General features: G+C 36.0%; 1 protein-coding gene across 4 annotated transcripts in view; it reads left to right on the top strand.

Moving 5' to 3' along the window:
- HSPBAP1 (HSPB1 associated protein 1) overlaps window positions 1-14,358 on the top strand; it is a 54,576-nt gene that overhangs the window by 8,617 nt on the left and 31,601 nt on the right. For 3 of the 4 annotated variants that reach the window (XM_068546619.1, XM_068546620.1, XM_068546622.1), the window contains 2 exons: window positions 3,178-3,363; window positions 12,404-12,585. In XM_068546619.1, coding sequence (XP_068402720.1) covers window positions 3,178-3,363; window positions 12,404-12,585 — 368 coding nt within the window. The remainder of the gene's footprint in view (window positions 1-3,177; window positions 3,364-12,403; window positions 12,586-14,358) is intronic. The other variant, XM_068546623.1, reaches the window with a different exon arrangement.

Here is a 14,358-nt window from a genome sequence, read left to right on the forward strand (position 1 = left end):
TCCTGGGCCTTTTTTCTGTCGAGATGGTTAAACATGATGTCTGTTTTCCAGGCAGGATATAGGAGAGGAGGATAAGGGGGAAAGGCTGACTCAGCAACTTCCAGATGTATCTCTGGCCACTCCTATCTGCATAGGAATCTGGGAAATGTAATTTTTCAGCTGCTCCCATTGCCCAAAGTTCTGTTAGTGAGGAAGAAGGAACCAGTAGTGGGTAAGGTAGGCAACTAGCAATCTCTACTATAGGTATTAACTACTCCTCCCACCACACATACAAACATGTGCACAAACCAGAACATTCCTCTCTCCCCAACAACACATGTGGATTTATTATCTATGGATCCATCTAAAGCTTCCCTGCACCAGCTTATCTTTTCGGGTTATACTGTCTCTCTGTTTTTAGTGCTAGTGTAAGTCCTACAGTTTTAATTCTCTGGAAGCAGGATTATGTGGTAGAAAGAGCATCGGACTTGGAATCAGGGAACCTGACCTATAGTCCTATCATCACTGGTGTTTTGACCTTTGACATCTGAACTTCCATTTCTTCATTTGGATAATGGAAATAAAATACCTTCTCTACCTGTATTTTACAGCCTTCTTAGAGGATCCAGTGAGCACTTTTATTTTAACAAAAGTGTGTGGCAAATAGTAAAGCCTTATACAAGTAAATATATGGTATTGTTATGATGATGATGATCAAAACCAAACTCTCATCTTCCCAACAGAAGGAGATGTCACTCCTAACCTTTCTCTCGTGGCAAGTCACAAAGTCTGGAAACCTCAGTCTTCCTTACAGCTGCATCTGCCTCCTACCCCACATCTCTTCAGTCATAATAGTCTTTGACGTCGTTCTCCTAGTATTTCTCCATCTCTACCATCTCTGCCTTCCTCACTGCCACCCTTTGTTGTTCAGGGCCTTATTACCACTCTTCTCACTTGGCTGTTGCAATAACTCTCTGAGTCAGTTCCAGTCCCTACAGCTCCACACATTTCTACAGAGCCCTCATTTTTATTGTTAATGAATTGAATGTACCAGGGGACTGTACTATGGGAGAAATATTTAGTAAATTATTTTTCTACTTTTGAGACATTTGGTTGTTTATATTTTCAGGTTTTTTATTATGGTAATAGATATTTTATGCATATGTATGTACATATATATAGTATAAATGAATATGTATGTAGCTTATGATTACTTTGTTAAAAGCAAGTTCCTCTAACATGAGTTATTAGGTTAATGGGTGGTTCTTTGAGACTTTTGCATCATTTTCCCAGTTGTTTCCCAAAGGGTAGTACTAATTTATATGTCACAAACAACAGGTATTATCATGAATGTATTGCAGCTTTTCATGGTCTAGCAAAACTTTAAAAATATATAATAAAAAATGTGACTTGTCCATTTTCATACACAGGGAATCCAGGCACTCCAAGTCCAGGAAGACTTGGTACATTGCAATCTAGGTAACCCTGTGCTTACATTTATAGGCTGGCATGGGTTAAGACCTTTTTTAAACAATTCCTGGTTGCAGCCTGTTTTCCTTAACAGGGCTCTTCAGTATGTAAAGGTCACTTAAAGATAAACTTGGGCCTTCTTTTACATACAGACCTAAGAGTGCCTTCTGTCTTCCCTACTCCACGTAGCCCCACCTCTTGCACTTGCCCATCCCCTGAAGCACCTGCACTGATGTCCTCACATGAGAGCCCTGACTACACAGAAGGGGCCAGAGTGTTCTCAGATGTCAACTGCTGAGGGCTTAGAGCCTGCTCGCTTTCACCACTGGTTTAGGAGAGGTTTCTGAGTTTTGCCCTTGTCTGAGAAAGGAGGGCCAAACTGACCTAAATTTTCATTTTCTTTAAAAACAAGCCTCACATTCAGACAAGTACAAATTACTCAGGTTCCTCGATGAGTTCTTCTCCATCCCTCGTCCTTTTGTCAGATAGTTTAGAAGAAGGTTGGTTGAAGGGGGAATTTGGATTGTTCATGAGCTTTTCGTAATTTTTTGAGTAAGTGGAATTACAGATTAGGTAACTGAAATAGAGGGTTTAGCTGATTGTACTAGAGAATCATAAATTCATGTTTTGGGGATCAGAGTATGAAGCATTTTTCAACTTTCCCCCCAGACTTTCATCTTGAGATGTCTTTAAAGAGAAACTTACTTGTTCTTTAATTTTTTTTTTTTAATATATTTTTTAATATATTTATTTATTTATTTTTGGCTGTGTTGGGTCTTCATTGTTGGGTCTTCGTTGCTGCGCGCAGGCTTTCTCTAGTTGCGGCTAGAGGGGGTTACTCATCGTTCTGGTGCACGGGCTTCTCACTGCGGGGGCTTCTCACTGCGGTGGCTTCTCTTGTTTCAGAGCTCGGGCTCTAGGCGCGCAGACTCAGTAGTTGTGGCGCACTACTGTGGGCTTAGTTGCTCCGTGGCATGTGGGATCTTCCCAGGCCAGGGCTCGAACCCATACCGTCTGCATTGGCAGGCGGATTCTTAACCACTGCGCCACCAGGGAAGTCCCTACTTGTTCTTTTATTTAACAAATATTAATCTTTACCCTCCTATCTGGGATTAACATTCTATGATTGAAATTTATTGAAGTCCTCAGTAAGTCACAGTGTTAGTTTGTGCATATTCCCTTGTACAGTTTATAGATGCAGTCAGAATCAATGATTAACACTGATATCCACCCTAGTACATATTTTATCTTTTTAAATCTTGCAATAAAATAATCCCCTCTCCTGCTCCCCATCCACTGCTGTATGAATGCGGTAGTCTTCTTGGCAAGAACATGTGCTATATCAAGTAGAATTATTGCTGAGTCCAGCAACTCTAGTTGTTCAAGAGTAGGTTCCATCAGCATTTCTTACATAATTCTCTATTTAGGAAATAATATTTTCAAAAAATTGCATCTTTTAAATGTATATAAATACTTGGAAAGCCTTTTTAAAAAAACATTTTTGACATTGAAGATTGTAAATATTTTCCAACATTTACAATTTAATATTTGAGAAAAATCATTGAAGGATTATGGCTCTTTGAGGCCAAATATTTATGTAAATAGTAATAAATGAAGAGTAAATGCAGTGCAATTACACAGAAAGATTTGCCATAATAGAAATGATATTAGCTATTTATTCTTCATATTATATGAAATAACTTTTAAGTTATTTATTTTTCTCCCTAGGTAAACATGTCAAACCTTTTACACCAGAGAAAGCGAAAGAAATTATAATGTCTTTACAACAACCTGCAGTCTTCTGTAACATGGTTTTTGATTGGCCAGCCCAACACTGGACTGCAAAACATCTTTCTGAGGTCCTTCAGGGCAAGCAGATACGATTCAGGATGGGAACGAAACACACAGATACAGGTAGGACTACAAGGAATCATCATCATAATGTCTCTTCAGTAGCATTCCCATATTCTCAACCGTGGTTTCTTTATCTCTAGAGAATCCTTTATTTCGAATCCTCTTTTGGACCATTTTCAGATAGGAAAACTTCATTAGAAATTTTAAAAGGACAGTTTAAGATAATTTTTTTAGACTAAACAACCTATAATTTATAACCCCACATAAAATGTATTTGTTCATGTATCATGGTTCATTGATCATAGTAGACACTTAATAATAATAAATATTTGTTAATGTGCTATTATTTATGTGATTGAAAGAGACCAATACTAATCTAACAATCCCTTCTACTTTTGACTCATGTACAATGTGTCCTTTTATTTGTTGCCTCACTCACTATTTATAGTGCTCAGTCTGGGTGTAATTTTATCTCTCTGCTTTATCAGCTGCCTGACCTCTATTGCATTACATAAATGTGAAACATATGTGAAGCTGCTTTTTTCATCCTCTTAAGCAATTTGATTTTGCCAGCTCCCTCTTTTTCCCTGAAGACTTGTAACAGTTTGATTTTTTGCCTTAAGCCAGATAAAGCAATTACTGTTACTCTAAATACAGTTAGTTTATAGGAAAGAAAGAGTTTACATTAGAAACTGTTTCTAATCTAAAGAAGTCCATGACCACTGTCTGGCTTCAGAATATGTGTTTAACTTCTATATAAATATGGGTAAACTTGGTAGTCTAGAAATTCATAGTGTTTTAAGCATTGCTGTGAAGTGGCTCTAAGAATATCTATTAATAACTCAGAAGGAACCAGAAAATTACCCAGTTTCTCTTCCAGCTTCTCCAAGCTTAGTTTTCTCATGTTGATCTTCTAGGATATCTCATATAATTATTGGGTTTTTGGTCTGGAACCCCTTTGTACTCCAGTGACAGGTAGAGCAGGATTAATAGACCCGAAACTCTTTGGCATCTCATTCTAGTCACAGACCAAAATGTTTATTGTATTATTAAATTAAATGCTAGACCAGCAGCAGCTATGTAAAAATCAGCTTGTGCTCTTTTCTTCTTGATTTTAGTCAGATAAATTTTCCACTCATTGAAGTGTCTGTTAAACAATAATTTGAAGAAAAATAGAAATTGTAATTTTTTCACCTCCTGGTTAGACTCCAAATACAATACTACTACTAAGAGCTATTGAGAACTGTTGTGTCAGGCACTGTTCTGAGGGCTTTATACATATTACCTCTCTCAATCTTCTTCAAACCCACTTGGAGTGGTACTATTATTATCCTGTTTTATAGCGGAGATACAGTAATTTGACATTTTGAAGTTACTACTCCAGCATAGAAGAAAAAGGGAAGTAGAAAGTCTCTGCAATTGAGAGAAACTGCTCTGAGTTTTTACTAAAGATAATTTGTTCTTTTTTAAAATTCAGACGAAATTCACATAAAATTCACCATTTGAAAGTATACAATTCAGTGGTTTTAGCATCTTGACAATGTTGTGCCACCACAACCACTATCTAATTCCAGAACATTTTCGTCACACTGAAAAATCTGGTTCCCATTAGCAGTCACTCCCCATTCACCCCCTTCTCCAGCCCCTGGCAATCACTAATCTACTTTCTGTTTTTATAGATTTGCCTATTCTGGATATATATAAATGGAATCATACTGTTTTCACATATCATGTTTTCAAGATTTACCCATGTTTTAGCATGTATCTGTATTTTCTTTTTATTGCTGAATAATATTCCATCATATTGATAAACAAAATGTTTATCCATTCATCAGTTGATGGACGTTTGGGTTATTTCCACATTTTGGCTATTATGAATAATGCTACTGTGAACATTTAGGTACACGTTTTTGTGTGGACATATGTTTTCACTTCTCTTGGGTTAAACCTAGAAGTGTAATTGCCGAGTCATGCAGCAGCTATGTTTAACCTTTTGAGGAACTGCCAAACTGTTGCCCAAAACAGCTGAACCATTTCACATTCCCACCCCAACGTGTGAGGGATCCAGTTTCTCTACATCTGTGCCGATACTTATTCCATTTTTTATTCTGGCCATCCTAGTGGGTGTGAAGTATTATCTCATTATAGTTTTGATGCATTTCCCTAATGACTAATGTTGTCAAGCATCTTTTTATGGGCTTATTGACCATTTGTATATCTAATTTGGAGAAATGTCTATTCAAATCCTTTGCTTGTTTTCTAACTGAGATTTTTTGTTTTTATGTGTGTTTCTTTGGGGTTTTTTTGTCTTTTTGTTGTTGAGTGGTAAAAGAGATCTTCATATATTCTGGATACTAACTCTTATCAGATATATGACGTGCAAATATTTTCTCCCATTATGTGGGTTGTCTTAATAATTTGTTCTTTTTAAAGTTATTTCTTTGAGTATAAATACAGTACTTCCACGAGCAGTGTAGGGTAGTGATGTAAGAGAGCTGACTCAAGTCAGATTGCGTGGGTTCAAATTTTGACTTACTCTGTGACTTTGAGCAAGTCACTTAACTTTTCTGTATCTTAGAAATGTTTTCAAGATTAAATGGGTTCGTATTCATTAAACATTTAGAACAGTGCCTAGCACATAGTAAATGCTCAAAAAATATTATTTAAAAGTAGAAATAATTTAAAAAATTAAAATATACCTTCTCATTTTAGAGAACACTGGAAAAATGGGAAGACCCAAAGAAATTTAAACAACTTAGTCCTATTACCAAGAGGCAATCACTAATTACGTTTTGATATATGTCCATGCAAGCCTTTCTGTATTTTAAACATAAAATTGTGTTAATTTTAACAGCCTGTGTTTTCTCTTTTTTTACTTAACATATTCTGAGCAGCTTCTCTTGACATTAAATATGACTTTTAAGTGGCTACCTAATATTCCATTGTATGGTAGTACCATAATTTATTTTTAAAATTCTCCTATTTTGCTTAGATTGCTTAGAAGTTTTAAATTTATAAATAAGACTGTACTGAGCATGTTTGAAAGTAAATCTTGTCCAAGTTTCTGATTGTTTCCCTAGGATAGATTCCTCGGAGAATGACTGGGTCAAAGGGTGTGAACATTATCACCAGGAGCAGCACTATCCAAGAAGCTTCTTATGCCAGAAACCTCTGAGCCATTCTGGTGGCCTCTCTAAGCGGTGTCTGGTGACTTACACCCGAAGTATCCAGCATCCACCTGCTTCTCTGTCCGAGACCATCCTCCAGTTGGGGTTACCCTGCTCTCTCACCTCCGTGGTTGCAGTAGCCTCGTCCCTAGTCCCTGTGCACTCCCTGCCCTCCCGCCTCAGCCATTCTTCATCCTGAAACCAGAGACAGTTTTAAAAAAAGAAAAATCTCATCTTCTTTCCCTGTTTAAAACCCTTAGATGACTTCCCATTACCCTTAGGCTAAAGACCAGCATTTTTGTTATGGTATAGGAAGCTCTGTTTGCCTCCTCAGCTTAATTCCTCTTTCTGAGCTTGGGGCAAAAAAGCATTTTTTCCAGTTTTTGTATTTCCAGAGATTTGCTTTTTCTTACTTCAGGGCCTTTGCATATACAGTCTAGCCGTTCTTCTCTCTTTTCCCACTTCCCCTTACCCCAGCTTTACCTAGTTAATTGCTCTGCTTCCTTCAGATCTTAGCTCAAAGGTCCTCTCCTCATGGTAGTCTTTCTGACCGCATCTCCCTCCCTCACCCCCCAAATCAGGTGTTACTATTAAGTTATCTCAGAGCACCTTGTATTTCTGAGTAACACTTAGCACAGTTGTAATCACATGGTTAGTTGTGTAAGTAATTATCTGTTTAAAGTCTCTCTTCCCCTCAAGAGGGCCACCTTGTAAGGGCCAGGGCCATGTCTCATTATTGGCTGAGCACCTAATATCTGGATAGTCAGACGTCTATGGAGTGAAAGAATGAAAGACCTTTGATACGTGAGGCCAAGTGCTTTGCAGAAGGGTGGTTTACATTTACTTTCCTTTCAGAACATGCAAGGGTGCCTGTTTGGCCACTCCTTTGCCGAAACTGAAATTTATGTTTTTAAAAAACTATCTTGTTGATAGGTGAGAGATGGGTGTCTCATGACTTTAATTAACATTTCTTTGCTGGTGATGTTGAACATATGTTCATGTTTATGAATAATTGGTATTTTTGTCTGGTAATTGTTCTTTCACTTATCCTGATTAGGGTTTCAGGGTTTGGCGTTTTTTTAATAAATAAATTCCTTATGTTAATATTAAGAATACTGTGTTTGTTTACTAATGTACTAATGTACTAAACAAATGTTTCCCAGTTTATTGTTTGCCTTTTGATTTTTGCTTCATATTTTTTATAGTAAAGTCAAATAATATTTCATTAATATTTTTATTCTTATATATTTTATTTAGAAATTCCTTCTGTATCCTGACAATAGATAAATGTTCTAATATTTTCTTCTAATAGCTTAATGATTTCTTTTTTACATTTTACTCTTTATCCATTCCATATTTATTTTAGTATGTGGCATTCACTGACTTTTTCCCAAATAGTTAAGTTGGAAATAACATCTTTATTGTAGTACCATTTACTGAATAATCCTTTTATTCCCTATTGACTTTGAAACCATCTTTATTATATTACTATATTCTTGTATATTCCAGCATCTGTTTTTGGACATTTTATTGAGCTATCAGTTTTGGGGCCAGTAAAACACTTTTTAAAAACTATTTTAGCAACTGGTATATATTTTAATATTTGAAAGAACAGTTCATCCTCCCTAATCACTCTTCTTTCTCAGTATTTTATTAGATACAATAGAATTTCATTCCTCTAAACGAATTTTAGAATTAAACAGTGTGCCCACATTAAACAATGAATGTTGCCTGCCCTCAAGCCATCAGCCACTGCAGCTGCCTCCCCCCACCAATAATGGTGCTCCCTGAGGGGCATTCAGAATGGAGGAAAACAGGATCCTGGCCCTAGATAGTTAAGATGCATATCAAAGCAATAATATCAGTGAGCCGAGACTTTTGCATCTTCCCATCCACAGAAAAGCACTAAAATCATTAACTTGAGATGTCTGGTTTTTTTGTAATCAGCAGTAATTGTTTGATGTTCGACTCTTTTTTTTTTTTCCACGAAAACTCCTGTATATCCTGGCACCTCCCTTACCTCTTTAGAACAGTTCCTCAGAGCATCTGAGAGGCCGTCTCCCAGACTATAGTCCTCACTAAGATACCCGAATAAAACATAACCTGCAACTTTTAGGTCATGTGTTTTTCTTTTTTTCTTTGAGTCAACAGGATTTTAAATGAAAATTCATGAAGTGCTATAAATTACGTAATTTGGAAAGAATCTACCTTGTGACAATACTGTATCTTCCTACACAAGAATGTGTAATCTTCACTTACCTAGTTTGTTTTATCTCAGTAAAAAGGTTTGGGGGGAAAAAAAAGATTTGGAGTTTTCATATAAGTCTACAAATTTCTTAAAATATTATAAAATTTTTATAGCTCTTAGGAAATATTTTTGCCTCTTTTGTTTTTCAAACTGTGATTGATATACAAATAAAAGCCATTTATTTTTTGCATGTTTATTTTTTATCCAGCCAGTTAATAGTGTACATAGTTTTTTAGTTTATTCTTGTGGACTTTTTAGTAAGACAGGCATATGAGCCTGGCATATATGTTACAAGCATAAGGCATATGAGTTACAAGCATATTGCTTATAACAATGATAACTTTGTTTCCTTTCTATTGAGCATATTTATTTCTGTTTTAGGTCTTGGTTAGAATTTTTCTAGAATGCTTGAAATAATAGTATTAATAACTAGCATATTTGACTGTAATGTATCTCTTAGTTTATTTTAGGAAGTAGATAATGACATCACAATAGCTCTTTGAAACATTTTGGATCAGATTCATTTGCCAACATATATTCTCAGTGACAACACTATACCTCAGCTGGCAGTGATTTGGCAAGCAGATGTAGAAATAATCCTAAACATTTGTTGATAGGGAGTGGAGTAACAATCAAGTCATACTCAGGACCCACATTCCAAGTGTTTCTTGCTTGTGAAGTGATGAAGTCTAACAAAATGGAGAAATATTTGTTTCACTGCTGTGCAAAAAATATTTTAGGACTCCCTTTTATGAGAGTCAAAAGCAAACTCAATTTATACACTATTTCCAAATCCTAAACTCAGTTGAGCTTCCTCTTACCTAACATTTTGACAGTAAGTAGGATGAAAGTTGCAGCTGCCTAGGCTACTTTAGTGTTAAACGAAAGAACAATAATAATCAAGTTAGAAAGGAATAATTCCATTGCATAGAATAAACTAAGAAAAACAACTGTACTACCCAGAAAGAAATTGTCATGATAACAGAATGAAAACAGTGCCTTTGGTGCTATTATTACCAGGAACGGGTGAAAAGATTCTATTTTGAAATCACTATGTAAATGAAAAAGTCTGTCATCTTCATTCATTCCATTCATTGTAATTTTCCCCTTACAGTAACAGTTCTCATGTGTAGTTTTTTGCATTTTTAGATTTTCATTCTTTTAAGTACAGAACTTGCTGTGACAGAAAATGAAGTCTTCTGATGACGGTGCAGTACAGATGTGCCTGTGAAAACTGGTCATAACTGAAAAGTCCTCAGTCTACCCTAGGGGCAGGTGGCTCAAGCAATGGCTTTAGTATTCCGTTGGATCAGTTGGATTGAATTTTGTGAAATGAAAACTTACAGGACAGTAGAATGTGTTCAGGCTCACATTGGAGCTTACTGAAATGATTTAGAAATGATTCCAGCACCAAGAAGCTTTCTTGCTACATGGGTTTTTGTTAAAAAACCATGTATTCCAATGCTGTTATGGTAAATTATTGATGATAATGTTGATAATATTAAGAGCTTTTATATATCGATGGGTCAGTGTGTGCCAGCCACTATTCTAAACGCTTCTCAAAAATTATCAAATTTAAATAGTTCTTAAATCTGCAGGGTTTTATCTTTTAGATAAATGTAGCCTAGTAAAGTTTTCCTGCTTCTTAAAGTCAGGTGACAAGTTGATGAAGTAAATGAATTAAGGGTGACACATACCCTCCCCTCCATTATTTCTCTGCCATTATAAGGTTTTAGGATAAAGAGAGGAGGGAGAAACGTGATTGGGATAATCCTAAACAGTTTGGGCAGAAATGGATGGAAAAGATAAAAGATGTTTGAATATTCTTTTCTTCCTACTACCAATTCAGCTAACTTTTAAAGTGCCTCAAGTAAATATATGAATGAATAATAAAAAGTACTAATAATTGTGTCTAACTTTTACTGAGCATCTGCTATGTGTCTAGCACTGTGCTGACTGATTTACATGTGTTAGATCTACATATCCTCTTGAAAGGATTTCATGTTTCCCAAAATAGGTCATAATCAGGTTTCTTGAATATTAACATCCCAATGTACATTTAAAGTATTCAGCTAATTGCAAAAAATCCCTCATTTCATCAGTATTTAGAAGAATAATTCTTGTATAAATGAGTTCTACCCGTAATAACAAACCACTATGGACAGACAGTAGACTTTTCTTCAAGTTTTCCTGATCAACCCTCATCTCCGGTGGTCTTTGCCTTTTCCTAGGTGTCTATGGCACAAAATTTGGCATCTAGTTATATGATGCCTCAAATTCCCTATTATTCTGGTTGAAGTTTTCTTTTTATCTAAATATAGTCTAAACTCAAGAGTATTATCTATTTCTTTTATGTTCCTGCAAGCCTGAGCACAATGCTAGTTACAAATTAGGTACTTAATAAATGATTCTGAAATAAATGGGTTAATGAATAATTGAACAGACTTTAAATTGCTGTTGTCTACTTAATGACTGAGGAGCTCTGTATGATAAATGTGCAGTATAAAGTTGAAACTTTTCAAAAGACAGTTTTTTTTTTGCTGCCTTTTTTTTAAAAATTATTTGAAGAAGTAGTTCTCAAACTTTTTGGTCTCAGGATTCCTTTAGACTTAAAAACGATTGAGTACCCCAGTGAGTGAGTTTTTTTGTCAATGTGGGTTATATCTAGTGATACTTAGCATTATTAGAAATTAAAACCGAGACATGTCTACTTAAAGAAAAATGCTCAGTGTAAGAACTGTGAGTTTAAGTTTTATTCAGGGTCTTAAAGGACTGTAGCACAAGAGATAGCCTCTCAGGAGCTCTGAGAAAACTTCTCCGAAGGGTAAGGAAGAAGCCTGTATACATATGATTTTTGGCTAGGGAATGTGTGCAGTCAAGCAGACATCTTGGTAAAAGATTACTGCTAGTCACAAATACCAAATATCTACAGTTAATGATTTTAGTGCTTTTCTTTAGGAAGATGCAAGAGTCTGGGGTCATTGAAGTTCTTCCCGAGATACACATCTCACTATCTACGAGGCTTGCTTGTCCAAAGCACAGAGCATGCTGTTATGGTCTTAATTTCCTCTATCTGAAGCACAGAGTGTTTCATCCTGTTATGTCTTAATTTCCTCTGAGAGTGCACTGGTTGGTCAGTGACTACAGTGGGTTACGACTTAATCCTTGTAGAACTGTTTGGTGAGCAACGCTCTTTGTTCTTCTTTGTTTCCAGACATTTAAAAATATAAGAACATAAGCACATAGTCCACTAGCTGTCGGAGCAGTGACGTCAACACAAGTTGTGTAGCCCCTGGAAAACTCCACCTTACTCTTGTGAGAGAATAAGTGTGAAAAGGGCAAATACTGTTGTAGTATTATTATGAAAATAGTTTAGACCTCACAGACCCCTGAAAAGGTCTTGGAGAAGTGATAAACTAAAGTATTCCACTGGATTACTGCATCAGGCTATAGAAAGGATAGTCTTTAATCTTAAGGTTAAAATTGTGTTTTTTACTTTTAAATTTAATCATGAGTATTGTTAAGTGTTGTAAATGGTTCTAATTATTTAGCAAGTACATAATTTCTAATTAATGTTAAGTAATAGTTAATACTTCTTGGTTGAAATTATCCTCATTTAAGAAAACAACAATATTTGGAAACTGTGTTCAATGTACATTTAAAGTTGGGTTCTCTTACATTGCAGCTCCTCAGTTTGAAACCACATGTAGTTACGTAGAAGCTACACTTGAAGAGTTTCTGACCTGGAACTGTGACCCATCTAGTATTTCTGGACCATTTAGAGACTATGATCATTCCAAATTCTGGGCTTATGCGGACTATAAATATCTTGTCAGTTTATTTGAAGATAAGACAGATATTTTCCAGGTAAGTGAGTACATTTCTTTTAATCATAGTATAACTTGTTCTTGAGAAAAGATCACAAATTAGAATCTCCTTGGTACTTTTTTCCTCACTGTCTTTTTCTCTGAAAAGTAGTCACCGTGAGTCTTGACTATCCTATTGACTCAAGCCCAAAGATTTGTTCAAAGGAAGTATAATGTTTGGCCTACAAAGATGAGCAGCCTTCTTATTATTTTCCTAGTCACCAAACTTCCTGCACACTCTCTCCTTTGCCTTTAAACAGCACCTGAGCCGATTTGGAGTATATCAGAAACATAGACTGTGTGTACAGCTTCCTTTCCTCCTGACCTACATCTAAGTCCTTGTTCTGTCAGTGAGGCAGATGGAGGTACAAAGCTGATTACATGAAGAAGCATTTAAGCATTCCTAGAATCCTAGAAGCCTTCCGGGCTGCTGCTGCCATCTCTCTCTGCTCTGGGGTGTTTAGTACAGGTTTATGGCCTGAAGCAGAGAGTGCTGGGCTCCCAGTGTTTGACTGTAGAAGTCCTGCAGAAGGATGGGGGTGCTTGCAGAAGTAAGAATGTGGAAGTTCTCTGCCATGCGTTGACATAACTGACGGCAGTTTGCAGACTACCATATCCTCTTTTCAAAGTGTTTTCTACCTCAAACTGCCAGTTCAGTTTGTGGGGTGATTTTGCAAACTCCCTGCTCTGGTTTCTGTGTGTCTTAGGCATCGGCCAGGAATGGGAGTAGTCCCAGAAGGCTGTTTGAATGACTCTGCCTTGCCCAGCATCAGGTCAAGGTTCTAGAGTCCTTCATCCTGCCCCTACAGGATATATTTTGCCATCACAGCAGGCTGTTCACCCACCTGCTCTTCTCCTGCCGGTCACCACCACTCTCCCTCTGGACTTTCCTCTCATACAGGCTGATTGTCCTTGGACTCTTGAGTCATTTTCTATTCAGCTTATATTTTTTCTTTTTCACTTTGAGTGAAGGTTTGGATGCTGGTGCTTTCATAGTTATAATATTATCATACAGCTATCAATACTTTGTATCTTTCCTTTATTAAATTTTTTAATGTTTTACTTAAATTTTGGTTTTTGTAAAAAAAAAAAAAAAAAGGAAAAACACATCACTTGCCCCATAATTGTTAGTTGAGGATACTTTTTTTTCTCACAACAATAAAAGAAATGCATTGGTTTTGAAAACATTCAGTAGATGTTTTCTGAATCCAAAGTCTATACCAAATCTATTATTTACTCATTTATTTTTTACACACACACACACACACACACACACACACTGTATTTTATTTTTACAAGAGATAAATAAACTGACACCAAGCATTGTAAATGGATGACCACAGCAAAAGCAACAGTGATTGCAATTACCAAACACGAAACACACTCATACTATGTCATAATATTGACATTCAGTCCTATTTACTCATTTTTAAATGATAATTTTGAGGTAATTTTTTAAATAACCTAAATTGTGATTACTCTATGGATCTTTAATCCTAGACCTTTTAGATATCATAGTTAACTTTTAGAGTATCTTATTAATATTTCTCATACCCTAACCTACCCTGTATATTAGACTAGTACTTTATTACTCCATATTTCAGGTAAAACACTGTAATAGTAATATTTATCAAGTACTCATACTTGGTGCTTTTCTAAGTGCTTTACCTTTATAATCCTCACAGTAACCCTATGATTTAATAATTATCCCTATTTTAAGAAAAATGAGGGCTTCCCTGGTGGCACAGTGGTTAAGAATCCACCTGCCAATGCA

The sequence above is a fragment of the Eschrichtius robustus genome, chromosome 6 (assembly GCF_028021215.1).
Source record: "Eschrichtius robustus isolate mEscRob2 chromosome 6, mEscRob2.pri, whole genome shotgun sequence".
Taxonomy (NCBI): domain Eukaryota; kingdom Metazoa; phylum Chordata; class Mammalia; order Artiodactyla; family Eschrichtiidae; genus Eschrichtius; species Eschrichtius robustus.